Consider the following 19,083-nt stretch of genomic DNA (forward strand, 5'->3'; position numbering starts at 1 on the left):
ATGATTTCATAATTCTATAATTTAGGCTAGGCTGCATCTATATAAAACTTAGAGATTAATCATTTTGACTTTTCAGTTCAGTCAAGCCAAATAGTTCACCTGATTTTATTGTTGAATGGGGTAAATTAGGTGTCACCTTGGATAAGGCATTGAGTAAAGTCAGGAAGACAAGTTCAAATCCTATCTCAGGTAGTTACTAGTTGTGTGACTCTGTAAAATAAGGATAATAATAGTACTATCTTTCAGAGTTGTTGTGAACATCAAGTCATTTAATATAGACTATTTTGCTTTATGCAAATTTGACATTAGGTAAAGCATTCTGAAAGAAATCCACATTGCCAAAAAAAACAAAAAAAAAAACCAAAAACGTATGTTAATATTACTGAGTAATATTACTCTCCCCCTCTCTCTTCTTCTCTCTCTCTCTCCCTCTCTCTCTCTCTTTCTTTCTCTCCCTCTCTCTCTCTCTTTCTTTCTCTCTCTCTCCTTCTTCCTTTCCCCCTCTCCCCTCTCCCCTCTTCCTTTCTCTCTCCCTATTCCCCTCTCCCTCCCCTGTCTTCCTCTCTCCCTCTCCTTTTTCCTTTTCTCCCTCTCTCTTTCTTCTTTTCTCCCTCTCCCTCTTTTCTCTCCCTCTTCCTTTCTCCCTTTCCCTCTCTCTTTTTCCCTCTCCCTATTTCTCCTTCTCCCTCTTCTCTCTCTCTCTCTCTCTCTCTCTCCCTCCCTCCTTTTCTCTCTTCCTCTCCCTCTCTCCTCCTTTTCTTCTTCTCCCTCTACCTCTCCCTTCCTCTCTCTCTACCTCTCCTTTCCTCTCCCTCGTCTCCTCCCTTTCCCTCTCTTGTATATATATATATAAAACTTAAAGCATGATTTCAGAAAGGCCTAGAGAGACTTACATGAACTGATGCTAAGTGAATAGAATCAAGAGAACCATAGCAACAACAAGATTATGTGAGGATCAACTGTGATGAATTTAGCTCTTTTCAACAATGAGGTGATTCAATTCCAGTGGATTTATGATGAAGAGAGCCATCTGCATCCAGAGAAAGGACTATAGGGACTGAATGTGGATCACAATATAATCACCATTTTTGTTGTTGTTATTTGTTTTGTTTTAGTTTTTAGGGGTTTTTGTGGAGTTTGGGGGGCAAGGAAAGTTGGAGCTGAAGAACAGGAGAGTGAAAGACAGAGAGAGGGAAAGGGAGGAGAAGAGGGAGAGGAAAGGAGAGGTAGAGAGAGAGGAAGAGGGAGATAGAGGGAGAAGAAGAAAAGGAGAGGGAGAGGGGGAGAGGAAGAGAGAGAAGGAGAGAGGGAGAGAGATGATTTGTTGTTTGGCTCACTTATTCTTTAAGATTAGATTATTTAGTTTCCAATTAGTTTTTAATCTATCTTTCCATGGTCCTTTATTACATGTAATTTTTATTGCATCATGACCTGAAAATAATGCATTTAATATTTATTCCTTTCTGCATTTTATTGTGAAGGTTTTATGTCCCAAGACATTGTCTTAACGCACAATGGTACAAGTGCCATGTACCACTGAGAAAAAGGTATATTACTTTCTATCCACATTAATTTTTCTTCAGAGGTATATCATATATAATTTTTATAAAATTCTTCTCACTTTCTTATCTTCTTTCTTGTTTATTTTATGATTTGATTAATTTAGTTCTAATTGGGGGGGGGTGAGATTCCCCACTTGTATAGTTTTGCTGCCTATTTCTTCCTTCAGCTCATTTAACTTCTCTGAGAATTTGGGTGCTATACCACTTGGTACATATATGTCTAGTACAAATACTACTTCATTATCTATGTTACCTTTTAATAAGATGCGGGTTCCTTCCTTGTTTCTTTTAATTAGATGTAGTTTTGCTTTTGCTTTGTCTGACATCAGGATGACTACCACTATTTTTTTTTTTTTAACTTCAGCTGCAGCGTAATATGTTTTGCTCCTTTTATAGTGGGCATCTCTGCTTCAAATGTGTTTCTTATAAACAACACATTGTAGGATTTTGATTTTGAATCCATATTTGCTTCTGTTTTATGGGATTTTTATGTTTTAGGTTTTCTCACATTCATAGTTAAGATTAATAACTATGTATATCCCTCCATCCTATTTATCCCCTGCTTATACCTTTCTATCTTCTTTCACCCTGTCTCTCCTCACCAGTGTTTTGTTTCTGACTATGCTTTCCTCAATTTCTCTCCCTTCTTTCAGCCCCACCCTCCCTTTTTCCCCCTCTTTTTCCTCTTATTTCCCTATAGAATAAGATAAATTTCTTTACCCAACTGAGTATGAATCACTGAGTTAAAGCAAATGAGAGTAAGATTCAAACAATGCTCATTCCCCTCCTTTCTTTCCCTCTACTGGAATATGTTTTTTGCCCTTCTTAATGTAATTTATTTACCCTATTTTCCCTTTCCTTTCCTCTTCTTCTAGTAAAATCCATTTTACCCCTTACATTTTTTTGTCATAACATTAAAGTAAACTTTTACCACATCCTTTTTCTACCACTAATAATTGCCTTAATAAAGATATAGTTTCTCAAGAGTTACGAGAGTCATCATCCCATATAGGGTTATAAATAGTTTAACCTCATTGAATAACTTATTTTTTCATTCATGTTTAATTTTTTTATCCTTCTGAGACTTTTGAAGAGTATTTGAAGATCCAATTTTCTGAAGATCTTATTTTATAGCCTTTTCATCAGGAAACCTTGAAAGTCCTCTATTTCATTGAATATCTATCATATCTTGTTCTAGGCCCCCCAATCCTTTAATGTAGAAGCTGCTTAATTCCGTAATGCTGATTTTGGCTCCTTGATATCTCAATTGTTTTTTTAATTTTTTTCTGGTTACTTAAAGTATTTTCTCTTTGACCTGATAATTCTGGAATTTAGGTACAATATTCTTTGCAGTTTTCATTTTGGTATTTCTTTCAGGAAGTGAATGGTGGATTCTTTCACTGACTACTTTGTCCTCTGATGTTAGGATATCAGGGAAGTTTTCCACTATATTTTCTTGAAATCTGATATTTTGGCTTTTTTTTTTTTTTTTTTTTTTTTTAGATCATGGCTTTTTGTTAGTATAATAATTCTTATATTCTCTGGATCTATTTTTGAAATCAGTTATTTTTCAGTAAGGTATTCTATATTTTCTTTATTTTTCATTCTTTTGATTTTGGTTGACTGATTCTTGATGCCTTCGGTTAGTTTCCACTTGCCCCATTCTAATTTTTAAGGAATGATTTTCTTCAGGTAACTTTTGTACTTTCTTTTCCATTTAACCAATTCTACTTTTTAATTAATTGCTTTTTTCAGACAATTTTTATCCTTCCTTTTCCCAAACTATTGACTCTCTTGCATACCTCTCATTTCTTTTCCCAATTTTTCTTCTATCTCTTATTTGACTTTAAAAAGTCCCCTATTGCATTATATGTCAGTTCTGTGTCACCTATCCCAAAATATTACAATCAGTTTTTCTGGGTAGATTAAGGTCTATACAAAGTTTTTGACATTATTTTCCAGTTTTCCCAGCAATTTCCCAGCAATCACTAAGAAAATAGTGATTTCTTATTCCAGAAGCTGGAGTTGGGGAGGGGGGGGTAATAATATTAGATTACTAAGGTACTTATTATTGTGTCATGTGTATCTCATCTATTCTGTTGATCCACCACTATTTCTTAGCCAGTACAAATGGTTTTGATGATTGCTGCTTTATAATATAGTTTTAGGTCTGATACTGCTAAGGATACCAACCTTAATTTTTTTTTTCATTAATTCTCTTGATATTCTTGAGCTTTTGTTCTTCAGGTGAATTTTGTTATTATTTTTTCTAGCTCCATAAGATATTTTTTTGGCAGTTTGATTGATATGGCACTGAACAAGTAGAACAATTTAGGCAGAATTGTCATTTTTATTATATTAACCCAGCCTACCTACGGGCAATTGATATTTTTCCACTTGTTTATATCTGACTTTATTTGTGTGAGAAGTATATTGTAATTGTGTTCATATAGTTCCTGGATTTGTCTTGGCAGGTAGACATCCAAATATTTTATTTTGTCTAGTTATTTCCAATGGAATTTCTCTTTCTTTCTCTTCCTGCTGGGCTTTTTCAGTAATATATAGAAATGCTGGATCAAAGACGTATGCACAGTTTTATAACTTTTTGAGCACAGTTCCAAACTGCTCTCCAGAATGGCTGGATCCATTCACAGGTCCACCAACAGTTTTTCCACATCCCCTCCAACATTGGTCACTAATGTTTCCTGTCATCTTAGCCAATCTGACAAGTATGTAGTGGTATTTCAGAGATGTCTTAATTTGCATTTCTCTAATCAATAGTGATTTGGAGCACCTTTTCATGTAACTACAAATAGTTTCAATTTCTTCATCTGAAAATTGTCTGTTCATATCCTTTGACCATTTATCAATTGGAGAATGGCTTGAACTATTATAAATTGGGACTGAGGTGTTTTCAAGTGTGATAGTTACGAGGCATTTTTTAAAAACTGCCCCTGATAAGTTTAAAAATAAATTTTTCAAATATGCATAAATGCAATTGATGCCTATTCTATACAAATTGTTCTCAATTACTGAGAAAAAAATAATTATACAAAATTCTTTGAGTAGACCACTATGAAACTATTACTTAAACCATGGAAAGATAATGTAGAATGATAGAACCATATACAAATATCATGAATAAATATTGATGCAAAAATATTAAGCAAAAGCATAGTAAAAGAAGGATTTAGTAATGTATCTAACATAAATATTATACACACACAGTACAATTAATTATTTGACAAAATATAACACTAATATTTTTGCTTAAAAAAGGTAAAAGGATTGACTTTTTTGTGCTTTTAGTGCAACCAGGTTTTTGTTTGTTTGTTTGTTTTTTGAGGAGCATCTGCAGAATAGCAGGTAGAACAATGATCTTAAGTATTAAAAACAACTGCAGGATCAATTTAGAATCATTCAATATGAGTTTGAATCCTATCTCTTACACATATTAGTTGTGGTGATGTTGGGAAACTACTTCTCAGTACTCCAGGAAATTCTTTAAGCGTATATAGCATACAGAATAGGATAAAGTATTTTCTCATTGGAATTCTACATACAATTTCTGTAGTTAAAAAGAAAAAAATCTTCTGTTTTTGTGTCACCATTTCCAAATATATCCTTTCATCATTCCAAAAGGGCCACTTTTAATTTTGATAAAATCTAACATCAAGAGATAGATTTGCAACTTATAAAGACTAATAAATTCAAGAGTAAAGCAAGGATGCTTCCACTATTATTTGATACAGGTAAAAAGTATATACACTACTGTACAGACTGTGGGGCTTATTCTCCTAATCACACAAGACTTCTGTTCCCTTCTCAGGATTCTAAGGGTAACATCTTATTCAAATTTTTTCAGATCTATATGTCTAGACCTATTTTCTCTCTTAGACTTTTGAAGGGGGAGTGAAACTTTGTTCCCATTAAAATTATTACTATGAAACTGTGTTCTTTTTTGTTCTCAGGTCTCCTGGGGAAGGCATATCCCTCCAGATAAGTTAAGTGTCATTAAGCATCAGGTTCAACCTGAAACCTGAGCCTCAAAGATTCCCTTTTAAAGGGTAGTTTCTGAACTCACTTCTTCAATTCTATTCAAATTCCAGCTCAAGCTGAAACCCAGCCTCCATGGGGTACAGGCCTCGGCTTCTAACTAAGGTCTTGATTATAAAAAGAGCCAATTTTTAAACTCACTCCTTGCAAAGGACTTAATATGCTACCTCTGTCATAGCAGCAATCTCTGCCCACTGGAATGATATTCTCTTTCAGTGTTACCCTCTCTTTATCCTCACCTATTTCTCTAACAAGACTTTATACTTCTTTGTCGGGATTTCTCTACCAGAAACTTTATTTCTCTGCCAGGACTCCTCCACTACTTTATTCCCCTGTCAGGACCTTGCCACTAAGGAATTCAGCCTTTCTATTCATGATAGCAAAGGCTGACTTCCCAATGCCAATAAGAAACTTCTTTTATCAGTTTAGCTTTTTGGGTTTGGAAATTCCTTTACGAAGGACCTCTGTGCCACCAGAAGAGAGTTCCCACAACTCCCTACCATTATGTAGGCTCCAAAGGGAAGCCAAACCCCCTCATTTGGTTCTCTGAACTTTATCATTTAACTCCCTGACCACCAGGAACACTAATCTCATCATTTTAGTTCCCTGAATCTAATCTTATCCCTCTAAATCCCCATGTAGTTGGCAAAATGATTTTTTGAAAGATAAAGCTAGCTCTTACTCAGTAAACTCTAGTGGTTTCCTGCTATCTTCAGGATAAAATGTAAAATCCTCTGTTTGGTATTTAAAGCCCTTTATAGACTTGCTCTTGAGAAATCTCAAGACTTTTTGCACTTTATTCTTTTCTATATGTTCTATGATAACTCAATACCAGTCTGCTTTCTGTTTTTTCCAAAATAATACCCCATTTCCAAAATGTTTTTTTCACTGGCTATCCTCCATTCCTAAAATTCCCTCCACGTCCTATATTTCCTGGCTTCCTTCAAGACTGCTGAAATCTCACCTAAAGCAATATTACCCTCCTGTTGGAGTCCAGCTCTAATGAATATAGAGAGTGTGAGTGTGATGAATATGCACAAGCCAGGCGGAAAATATGTGGAGCAATTTTCATTTATTTATCTGGGGGCCAGAGTTTTTTCAGCTCTTTAAGCTAGTGTTGCATTAACACCAGCTACCTCCAGATGGCACTATGTACATTCCAGGATCAATGTATAGACCATACTTTGACATTTCAGTTTCACATTAATAATATCTATCATAACAGAGTCGTAAATAGAAGTAACTAACAATAACAATCTACTTATCATAACAGTCGTAAATAGCATAGTTGTGATGCCTTATTCTTGTTACATGCATTCTTCATCAAAATTATCCTAAATTTATCTCCAGCATGTTTTTCATTGATTGTTAAGGAAGAGCCAATGCTTTGAACTATACGCCCTTACAGAGAGCAGGTCTCAAGTTATACCTGAACTAGACTCTTCCTGTACACGGACTTATTCAATACTGATCCTCTACATCCTCCTTCCCCCATGCTCTACCCTTCAGTATTATTTTACATCTACTCTGATTTAATGTCTTAGTTTTGAATATTAGTCAAACATCTTCCCAATTGATGGACCCAGAGCAGCAAATTCATTTTAGACCTTAATGTAGCTATTGGATCCGAAATTATGTAAAAGTAAGGAGACAAACACAATATGCATGAATACACATGAAAGTAGCTAAGTGAAAATGGAAAATTCAAACTAGCTCATGAGTTTAATACAATGATAAACTAGTCCAGAGGGCTGAAGATGAAATGCCATTCACCTTCTGCTGGAGAAGTGATGGACACAGAATGATACATACATTTTTGGGACATTACCTTAATTTATGTATAATTGTTAAATCTTTTCTGTTTAAAATTACTTTAATGGTAGTTTGTTTTTCAGTTACATATTAAGTTAGTATTCAACATTTATTTTTTGTAAGATTTTGAGTTTCCAAATTATTTTTTTGGTCCTCTTAGCTCTTCCTTCCCCAAGACAGCAAGCAATCTGATATAGGTTATACAGTACAATCATTTTTAACATATTTCTGTGTAAGTCATGTTGGGAAAGAAAAATCAAACCAAAAGGGAAAAACTATGAAAAAGAAAAAACAAAACATAAAAGTGAAAATAATGTTCTTCAATCTACATTTGTTCTCCATAGTTTTTCCTCTGAATATGAATGGCATTTTTCATCCAAAGTCTATTAGAATTGTTTTGTATCACTGTATTGCTGAGAAGAATTAAATCTATTATTCATCATACAGTCTTGTTGGTGCTGTGTACAATGCATGTCTTCTCTGAAATCAACCTGTTCTATTTTTCTTTGTAAAAATAAGAAGTTTTAAAATAACTGATCTCTACAATCAACAATCCCTTGGGAGTAGAAAGTGTAAGTATTATCATCATTTTATAAATGAAATTGAGGATCAGAAAGGTAAAGTGCATTATTCAAGATTTACAGGGCAAAGGTGATTGGACACTTTCATGAGACAATATTCAGAAAGAACAATATTCTGATTAGGAAATTTCTTTGAAGAAAAGGAGAGGAAAAGGAGATGGCAGATACAAAGATAGTAGAGAGGAATATAACCTAGTGGAAGAAAGTGGACCTTGGAAGAAAGGTGGTACAGTTTCATTGAATAAACTCAGGAGAACTCACCTGGTGAGTTCATTCTCAATCCTTAAAAATATATGGAAGAAAAGGATCTCACCAGACAAGCTGCAGAAAAAATAAGTGAGCTAAATAGACTAATTGTGACCCATCTGGCAGAAAATGGATCAAATTAGAAAGGGATAGACTCCACTTTCAATTCTAAGGCAAAAATGGGGTAGGAAAATAATTTGTATTAGACAATCCCAGGAGAAGGCAAGAGTGTGGCATTGGAATTGTACTTGTGTCAAAAGATATTCTTTATAAGAAGGGCAGTACCTTCATGGCATTTTGTGGAGCCAATTGAAGAGATAGGAAGAGTGAGAAGGAAACTCTTCTCTGAGGTTGACATCCCAAAACAGCTCACAGGTTTGGATCTGATAATGTCTCTAAGCATTTGTGACTCAATAATTTCATGACTCAATTTATTTCTTTTCCTAATCCCTCAGTAAGCATTTTAAACTCTTGATCTTATCTTGGTTGGGAAAATAAGAAAAGGGAACTTTTATTTTAATAGTTTAAAAGATTAAGAGCAATCATCTGTTTTTTTGTTTTGTTTTGTTTTGTTTTGTTTTTGAGAAGAGATTTAGTACAGGAAACAGAAAGTGGAAGGTTCAGAAAATAAATTCAGTAAGGGCAGACATTTAAGACCTGTGATTCTTTTGCAATCAATAGGGTTAACCTAATTAGAGTAATGAATTGTACTGTCACTGGCTGGAGGAATGTGTTCTCTTGTTTACTCTTTTTTTTTTTTTGCACCATTTTATACCAAATTTATTGTAAAGCTCTAATATGAAAGATTACAGAACTTTTTATTTAACATTTTATTTTTTTCCAATAACATGTAAAAACAATTTTTAACTTTCATTTTTTAAAATTTTGAGTTACAAATTCTCTCTCTACCTTCCTTAAGAAAGCATGAATTTTATATATAAGTTATTCCATAAAACATATTTCCATATTATCATACAAAACATTTTAATATTATTCATTTTGTGAAAGGAAACGTAACTCTTTCCTACCAGGACAAGAAAAATAAAGCTTAAAAGAGTATTCTTCCATCTGAATTCAAACTCTGGAGGTGGATAGCATTTTTCATTGTAAGTCCTTTATAATTGTCTTGGATCACTGTTCTGCTAGAATAGCTAAGTCATCACAGCTGAGCACTATACAATATTTCTGTTATTATGTACAATGTTCTCCTAATTCTGCTCATTTCATTTTGCATCAGTGAACTCTTTTAATGTTTTCCTGGTCATTATTTCTTATAGCACAATACTATTCTATTACAATCATATATCACAACTTTTTCAGCTATTTCTCAATTGGTGAACATCTACTCAATTTCCTATTCTTTGCCATCACTAAAAGAGCTGCTGTAAATATTTGTGTACATGTAGTTCCTTTTTGGTTTTTTAATCTTTCTGATTATTGATTAGATCGGCTCACAATTCTACCAATAATATATCAATGGCTCAATTTTCCCACAACCCTTCCAACACATCATTTTCCTTTTCTGTCATATTAGCTAAATATGAGATGTGGAGTGGTACTGCTGAGTTGTTTCAATTTTACAATCTCTAATCAATAGTGATTTGGAGCACTTTTTCTTATGATTATTGATAATCTTTGATTACTTCATTTGAAAATTGCCTGTTCATATCCTTTGACCATCTATTAAATGATGAATGACATATTCTTCTTTTTCACATTTATTTTATTGGGGAATGATGGTAGCCAATGCTACACCCAGTGAGCCTTTAGAATTTCAATACTTAGACATGACCAATCAGCCAGGAAGCAATCTGATGGGAGAAAGGGATTACAATTGGGGAGAATAGAATTGTAAGCAGCTGGGACAAATGAGATACCCCCTGGAGAGGTCCAGGCACAGTAGGCCTGGATTTTACTTCCTGAGAGTACTTACCAAACAGTGTCCATCCATACACTGATGTGGGAAACTAGGGAATGTGTAGTTAATATCCCAGTCACTGATACAGGTAGACAATGTGTGACTTATCACCCAGGAGTAGTTGCATCAGTTTTACTGATACACCCCTGATAGGCAATCTGATGATATTTATTCAGATTTTGACTCCCACAAACAGAATCCAGGAATATTCTGGACTGCAGCTGTTACAGCTGACCATCCTATGCTCCTTATCTATGTAAATGGCATACCATTGAAAAGGTTAGTAGACATGGGTTCAGATTGTACAGTCATTAGAGGTGCTAGTTGGCCCACTCCTTGGCCAAAGATTATGACAGTCACCCATATGTCTGGCATAGTAGGATCAATAGCAGCTGAAGTTAGTGGTACCCCTTTGAGATGGACTTTTGAAGGTGAAACAGGAGTTTTTATTCTTTTTATAGTTGAAAAAATCCCTATCAATCTGTGGGGAAGAGATATTTTACAACAATTAGGATTATAAATGAATTACTTCGGTTTTTTAGGCAGGACTGCTATTGAAGGCCTGCCAATTGTTCCTATCCAATGGAAAACTGATACACTAGTGTGGATAGAACAGTGGCCCTTAGCTAGCGATAAAATTCAGGTCTTATTAGATATAGTACAGGAGCAACTTGACCAAGGACACGTACAACCTTCTCTAAGTCCTTGGAATTCCCCTATATTTGCTGTAAAAAAGAAATCTGGAAAATGGAGGATGTTGACTGATTTGAGAAAAGTAAATGAACACTTGGAAACTACTAGAACTCTTTAGCCTGGACTTCCATCTCCTATTAAGTTGTGTAGGGAATGACCTCTTTGGGTTATAGACATTAAGGATTGTTTCTATTCTATTCCTCTAGATAAGGAGAGCATGAAAAGTTTTGCCTTTTCAGTAGCCAGTATTAATTTAGTGGAGCCTTATAAAAGATATGAATGGACAGTTTTGCCACAGGGAATGAAAATAGTCCTACTATTTGTCAAATGTATGTGGCTGATGCTCTTACTCCAATAAGAAAAGCATTTCCAAAAGTTATGCTGTTACATTACATGGATGATATTAATATATCACACTTTAATAGGTGTACACCTGAGGAGCAAATGTTAGAAGCATGTCTACAAAAGACCAGAGAAACACTAAGTGTGAGATGTAGAGGGCCAGAACTCTTAAATCTAGGTCAGCAAGGTACTTATAGCTAAGTATATACTTAGTACTTAATATGGTGATATAATGGTTGCAAATGGTGCAAATAATGCACAGTGTTTTGTAGTGATGTAATCCTACTAAGGTATATAAGTGAATCTCAGAGACAGAACACTCTTTCAGCCACAGACACAAGAGAAGATGCCAGATTCTAGACTCCACCTTTAATCAGCCATGTGGCTCTCTGCCTCTTTTACTCCTCCACTAAGACCAAGGATTTGGGCTGATCCTGAGGTCCTCCAGAGAGCTAGTCCAGACTTTGAAGGAAATAGACCAAGTAACGGTATTGCTATGTCAAAGATGTTTTAATAATTCTTTAGCCATAATTTCAGATTGCTCTCCAAAATAGTTGGATTATTTTACAATTCTATCAACAATAAATTAGTGTCTCAATTTTTCTATATCCTCTCCAACATTTGTCACTTTCCCCTTACATTATTTTAACCAATCTGGCAGTTGTAAAATGATCATCTCAAGGTTGTTTAAATCTGCATTCCTCTAATCAGTAATGATTTAGAGCATTTTACATGACTAAAAATTGTCTTGATTTCTTCATTGGAAACTGTCCAGAATAACTCATGTTCTTATAGATTTGACAAAGTTATTTATATATTTTATATGAGGCCTTTATCTGATAAAGTAAAAAATCACCCCTCCCCATTTTCTGCTTTCTTTCTAATTTTGGCTATTTTTTTTTTTTGTTTGTACAAACCTTTTTTTTTTTTTTAATATAATCAAAATCATCCATTTTATATCTAATTTTGCTCTCTATTTCTGGTTATTCACATTTTGTTTCTTCCATCCATAAGTCTGATAAGTAATATGTTTCTTGTTTTTCTAATAGTCTTACAATTTTTCTCTCTATACCTGTCACATATCCATTTTGATCTTATCTTGATAAATGGTGTGAGATATTTGTATGTGTCTAGTTTCTGCCATACTCTTTCCCAACAACTTTTTCTTAAACCAAATAATGAATCTTTATTCCCAAATTTTAAGTTTTTATACTTGTCAAATAAAATGTTATTATACTTATTTGCAACTGTAAATTACATGCCTACTCTATTCCATTCATTTATATCTTTTGATTTCTTAGTCAATATCAGATAATTTTGATAATTACTACCTTATACAGATAATCCTTATCTTTTACATTTTAAGTATTTCCTTTGATATTCTTGATTTTTGTATTCCCAAATGATTTTTGTTATTTTTTTCTAACTTAGTAAAAAAAAAATCTGGTAATTTAATTGGAATGGCATTAGCTGTTAAAAAATTTTTTCCACCATACCAAATACTAAATTGTAACCTCCATCTTAATAAATATGCCCAAAATTTTATGTTTCTCAAACACCCAAATCCATTGAAGTGTGTGCTAAGAACAGGGAGAAGGAAGGCCATGATGAGATTAAATGGAAACCAGTCCAATATTAGATGTCCTTAACTACTTTCCTAGTAGTGTTAGAACTCTCAAGTTTTCTTTCTTGGTCTTACTAGAGCAGTGTACCAGTGAAATGTTTTCTTTATTGACATTTAGTAATTTTATTTTATTTTGTTCATAGGATGCGTGGTAAATGTAATAGTTATGAAGAAATATATTTTTTTACAATACAGTTTGATTAGACAGGATATACAAAGAAAATGAATGTTAGTGATAGTGGGATACCCAAGCAAGGGAATGAAGAGTTCAAGTGGGAAATAACAGTGATGAAAAAAAAAAGTCTTGGAGTAGTTTTTGGATTTTATAAAGGATAGACCAAACCAAGAATATAGCAATCAGAAATGGAGTACTCTTTTAAAGGTTTTGATTTGTTGAATGTAATTCAAGGAGACGAGAGATACAAACACCATCCTCTGAAAATAGAAACTGCATTCAAATACCAAAGACTAATCTTAAATAGGCATAGAGATAATTGTCATAAACGAATCTTGCTAGTCATTCTTATGTAAATAAATAGTGATAATTCCAGTATCTTTATATTCACACACAAAAAATAGTAATTAATGGCTTTTGGGCAATGACAGTGACCAACTTTTAAAAAATCTCCATAAAGATATCAAAAAAATTCCATGGTTTGCATTTATGAAAACATGTCTTTGTATATTGGGTTTTATTTTTCTGAAACAAAATAGGAAGAGTCTTATGATATAAATAATTTGCAATCTGTTTGCTGCTAGGAAATTTTATCTTCATCTGGAAGGATTGAAACATCATTTTTTCAAAATAGGCTTCTCTGTAAGATTACTCTAGTAAAATGCAATGTTAACAATAACTACCAACAAAGGAATTATGTACTTCCATAAATTAAATGTTTTAGCATATATGTGTACAGTATTCTAAATATCAGAAACTATTTTTCACATGTTTTGTATGATAGTAGCTACTATTACACTAAGATTGGGTTTTAAGTGTATTATCTTCTTAGTATAATCAATACTATTTATCTTATTTAAAATTCACTAATTTCCATTGTCATCCAATAATTAATAGTAGTCATAATATAAATGACATATAATATGTAAGACTTCTGATTTATCATAACTATTTAGAGGATATAGACAAGTATTATTTTAAATAGAGAAAAAGAGGCTCAGAGAGTTTTACTTGCTTGAAATCATATGATAGCAGAGAGCAGAGAAATCATATGAAAATTGTCTATTTTAAACAGAAATGTGACAGGCTTCATTTATACTATTATCTGAAATTTAGCAAGGGTAGTAATTATTTGCTATTCTTATTTTAAATAAATTTGTCTTTAAATATATATAAAGTTGAATCTTTGAGTCTTTAGAAGATTCATAAAAGTTTCCCAGGCTTTTTAGAAATCTTGTTTGGAAATACCACAAGCATTTGAGCAAAATTAGGCTATTCTTTACATTAATATTTTAATTTAGTAATTTCCATTTTCTCAAAGTACTTTCTCATTCATTTTCTCACAACAGTAATGAACTAGAAGAGTAAATTCAAACATCTAAGTGTGTTATAGACTGTGTAACAAAATAAACAAACACACTTATGTAGACTACTGATAAACTTGCTGGCAAGTTTACATTTGTAATTTTGATATGAAGCATTTATGCCTGACATTAAAGATATTAAAATACCTATATGTCATTAGATGATGAGTCCATTTCTTTATATGAAGCTTATTTGTTTTAATCTCTGTCTGGCTATATGCCTATTCTCCCTTCAAAGTGCTGTTCACATGCCAGATAAGTTAAATTAATAAACAATCTAAGGAATATACATTTTACCCAGGGCTTTAAAAGTTATGTTTTTTATTTAATGTAATACAGTCAAGTGTCAGATTAGTCAAAAAACCTTTGACATACTTTTCTCAAATACTGCAGTTAACTAAATTTTGAAAATCACCAATCATTAACATCATGTTTAAACATCTTTTCCAGTGCTTCATTTTCATTAAGTAGCTTCCTTTCTGATTGCAGAATTATCTTCAGAGAGTCCCTTGTTTTGCTGTTGTAGATCAGATACTTTTGCACATTTAATCATATTCTCTGTAGGAAACTGGGCGATTTCTCTGTAGGGAACAGTAGCATCCATCCTGCTCAGAAAATTGTAAGCAGGAAGGGGTGGTTTCCACTCTTCATCAGATAAAGTTACTAGGAAAAGAATTTTGTTAATTGTTAAAAGTTCAGTTGCTACAAAGCTGAGTGTATGTATATATGTATGTATGTATGTATGTACATATCTACATATGCATACATAAATACATCTTTTCTTAGCTGTAGCTTGCTTGGGGGTGATAGGGAGGATGAATGGGAGAAAAAGAATATAAAAAGTGTATAGCAGAGAACAAAAGAATAATTTACAAGGAAGTAAAGAAAAATGGGTATTTATCAATATAATTTCTTTTACTAATATATATATATATATATATATATATATATACTTTCTTGATCTTATAATTTGTTGTTATATATTTTGAATCCTCCCTGATGTTTTGCTGGACACATGACAACATTTTCTTTTGTTTTGCTTTATTTTGTTTTGTATGCTTTTTCTCTTTGTCTTACTTTTTTTCAAATGAAATAAAATTTTTTAAAGTTCAGTTGCTAGAAAGCTAATTAATGAAAGGACATGAAAGGCTTTTTTTCATAGTATTATAATATTCAGGTATTTGTGCCAAAAGACATTTTATTTTCATTAACAATAAAAAACTTGGTAAATGTGCTTTTCTTAGAATTACATTTTTTTTTTCCTTTTGAAATCTCTAGTTATCAGTCCTTATATATAGTTTTTATTTGATATCAAGAGTATATCATATGTATATGTTTAAGTATTTATGTATTCATACCATTTTGGTATATGAAAAACTGCAACTGAACAGGTTGAATTAGAAAATGGAAAATGATTTAATTTTTTTCAGATAAGCTTAGTACTTAATGTAGTCAAAAATTTCAAGATTAAAAAAGTCTATGTTATTTCCATTACTATAGGAAGAGATAGAGAAAAGAGATGTAAATGAGGTTGGGGTTTGATTTCTTCTTACTACCATATCAGTAGCTAGAAGTTACTAAGTAAACTGATTCTTATTTGTATCACCAATAAGTCTCCATTAAGATAATCCATTTTAGACACAAATTCTGGAATTTAGCAGAAATTTTCTAAAATACTATTTGGAAAAACCATAAAGAAATAAGGGGTATAGATGTACCCAACACTTTTTAAAAATACAAATTCAAATGAAGAAAAATATATTCTGCTTCCTAGAAACTTTGTACTTTGTTTTAACTTTTTTTTATAATAAAAGCTTTTTTATTTTTCAAAATACATGCAAAGATAGCTTTCAACATTCACCCTTGCAAAACCATGTAAAATTATATAGTTTCAACAAATATCAAGGAAGTCAGAGATGTTAATAAGAGAAATCTAAACATTTCTTATAAGTTAAAAAAATGAGAAAAGAGTTTGAAAGTACAAGGAATCAGGTTATTTTAATAAATTTTTATCAGAATGTAATGAAACAACAACAACAAAACCTGACAAATGTGAATTTGTATTCTTCCTCTAAAAGCAAAGGGTCTTTTACTCTAACTTTTTTTTTTTTTTTTTATGCTGGGCCTGTGATTTCATTGGTATAGGGAATTCTCATTAATGTAGATCAGCATAAACTCTTCAATTTTAGTATTAGAGAGTAACTTATTTGAGATATTGAGTGGTTAAGTGATTTAACAATAGTCACAAACTTATATAAATCCGAGACAGGACCTGAAACCAGGTATTAAGTAATGGGGTGACTAACTGGTTTCTACCCACTATACCATATTATCACTCATTTATATTATTACCCAAACATTAAATGTTTTAAACTGGTGATTCCTACAGATAAGGTAGTAAATTCAAAGATAACATAAAGATGAATTCAAATTTCTTGAATATAATGGGTAGACAACTGATAAGAAAACAGTTTTTAGGTTTCTGCACTAAAATACAACAAAACAAAGCAAAATAAAACTCAGTCAAGGCAAATCATTTAGAAATTTACTAATTTTTAAAAATAAACACTGTAGTCTGGTGGTCTGACCATGATGACAGGATATTAAAATGGTTTATATCCTATTCTCTTGAAGACCAGCTGAACTTAACTGAAAACAAAACACATCCTGTCTTTAGTTAAATGATTCAAAACTGGAAGGGACATTAGATAGGATATATTATACATATAAAGTTAAGTGATTTGTCCAAGATTGCACAGGTATAGCCAGAATTTGAAGCCAATGTCTCTGACTTCTAATTAATCAGCAAAATATAAAAGTATTTGGTAACTAATGTCACAAAGGTAGTAAAGAAAAAGTTTTACAAATAAAACTAGTGTTAACAAAAAAGTGAGAGGCACTGTGGCATAGTAGATTGAGGGCCAGTTTTAGAGTCAGGAAAACCTGGCTTAAAGTCCAACTTCTGACATCTACTAGCTATCTGTGAACATGGAAAACCAGTTAGTCTCTCAGCAGTCTAGCAACTCTCTCAAGACTATAAGTTAGAGACTGGGTCTTTGTATTCTCTCCTTGGTTCCAAGAGCTCCTACCGCTAATCCTGTGCCTCTGCCATCTTCAGCCTCCAGTCAGCACAAAGGTGGAAGATGGAATGAATCTGTCTCCGCCTCCAAGAGTGGGTTTGTGTCTTAGTGGTATTGTCTTTTAGTGGGCTCCTCCTTATATATGCTCTCTTAAAGGTGTGAATCTTGTGGAACTCTAATAAGTACTAAGAACTAGAGAACTGTTAAGTACCATGCTAAATTAGATTATTGTCTCTATCAATTCCAGTGACTTAGTACCTTGTAAGAATCATAACATCTCCCACTTTCTTTTGATTTAGAACATAGATCATGACCTCCTTGACTTCTCAAGGAGGTGAGAACCCCAAAAAAGAAGGTGATCACACCTTCCCTGACTGCTCAAAAAAGGAGTGAAAACACCATAAAAAGAGGTGATCACGCTCTCCCTGACATCTCAGGAAGCGAGATGAAAACACCAAAGGAAATGGGAAGTCAAATCAGATTAGCAGGTTTCTGAAGGGGCTCACTCTTAAAACAGGTATACATAAATCCATCAATATGGGAAGTATTACACATAATTATATAAATTACATAAGCACATAGTAACATAACACAGACTAGTAGTGATATAACAAATAACATGAATCAACACAAAGAATTATACATGTCTATAAGTCCTAGAAATAGTCCAAAAGGAATCTATTGTCCATTAGTTCATGTGCCAGGAATCCAATAATTCCTGCAAGCTTTGAAGTCCTGCAATAGTCTCATCTTGTATTAGGGAATCCAATGATTCCTGCTGGTTTTCAAGTCCTGCAACAGTCTCATTATCAGCCATGCTCTTTCAATGTCAGATGTTTCTTAGATCTTCTCCTTTATTTTGAGGTTTTTCTCCTTTTCTGTCTCTCTCCAGGTGTTCATAGCCACCTATCTATTTCCTTCCCCATCTATAGGAATACAGGAGAGAGGAAACCCTCTCTCCCGGGCAGTTAACCTATCTAGCCCCTTCTATTTACCACTTTCTAAATCTCTCCTCATCATCTGGCAATTACATTGGAGCTGTTTGCACTGGACACTGCCCTGTTGGTTTAAAAAGCCTGTATTCTCCCCAATTGTAATCCCTTTCTGCTATCTGATTACTTTTTGGCTGATAGATCAGGTAATCCCTTCCTGCCATGTGGTTGCTTTTTGGCTGATTGATCACATCAGAGTCTTGAACTTCTCTGGGTGTAAACTCAACTGCCATCATGCTCCACCTGTCTTTTGTATGATATCTTGGGGCTGGGCCCTGTCTCTCATTTCCCTGGGTCAATCTACATTCTGAGGCCCCCTGGAAGCCCTTGTAGCATTTTGGACATAGGGTTTTGGGTTTTGTTCTCTCACCCTGTCCTCTCACTCTATCTCTATATCTACACTGAGCTCTAAGATGTCCTATTTTTCCACACTGAAAACATGGACGATTTTCTCTTTAAGTCCCTTGCCAAGAGGGACCCTGTCTTCCCATGTTCATCATAGTCTGGGTATAATAAGCACTTGTGACCACTGTGGCACAGCATCTTATGATCTCTAAAGGAGGATCTTTGTGTAGTCCCCATATAATTCTTTTGTAAATCTCATTAGCATTTTTCTTAGCCAGATGTCTGGTCATTAT

General features: G+C 33.3%; 2 protein-coding genes across 4 annotated transcripts in view; one reads left to right on the plus strand and one right to left on the minus strand.

Moving 5' to 3' along the window:
* PTGDR (prostaglandin D2 receptor) overlaps positions 1-19,083 on the plus strand; it is a 58,559-nt gene that overhangs the window by 21,811 nt on the left and 17,665 nt on the right. The window lies entirely within an intron of this gene.
* The window catches only part of TXNDC16 (thioredoxin domain containing 16), a 123,768-nt gene continuing 117,893 nt past the window's right edge, over positions 13,209-19,083 (minus strand). For all 3 annotated transcript variants that reach the window (XM_031952834.1, XM_031952835.1, XM_031952833.1), the window contains exon 21: positions 13,209-15,036. In XM_031952834.1, coding sequence (XP_031808694.1) covers positions 14,837-15,036 — 200 coding nt within the window. In that variant the 3' untranslated portion in view covers positions 13,209-14,836. The remainder of the gene's footprint in view (positions 15,037-19,083) is intronic.

Source organism: Sarcophilus harrisii, chromosome 2 (assembly GCF_902635505.1).
Source record: "Sarcophilus harrisii chromosome 2, mSarHar1.11, whole genome shotgun sequence".
Taxonomy (NCBI): Eukaryota; Metazoa; Chordata; class Mammalia; order Dasyuromorphia; family Dasyuridae; genus Sarcophilus; species Sarcophilus harrisii.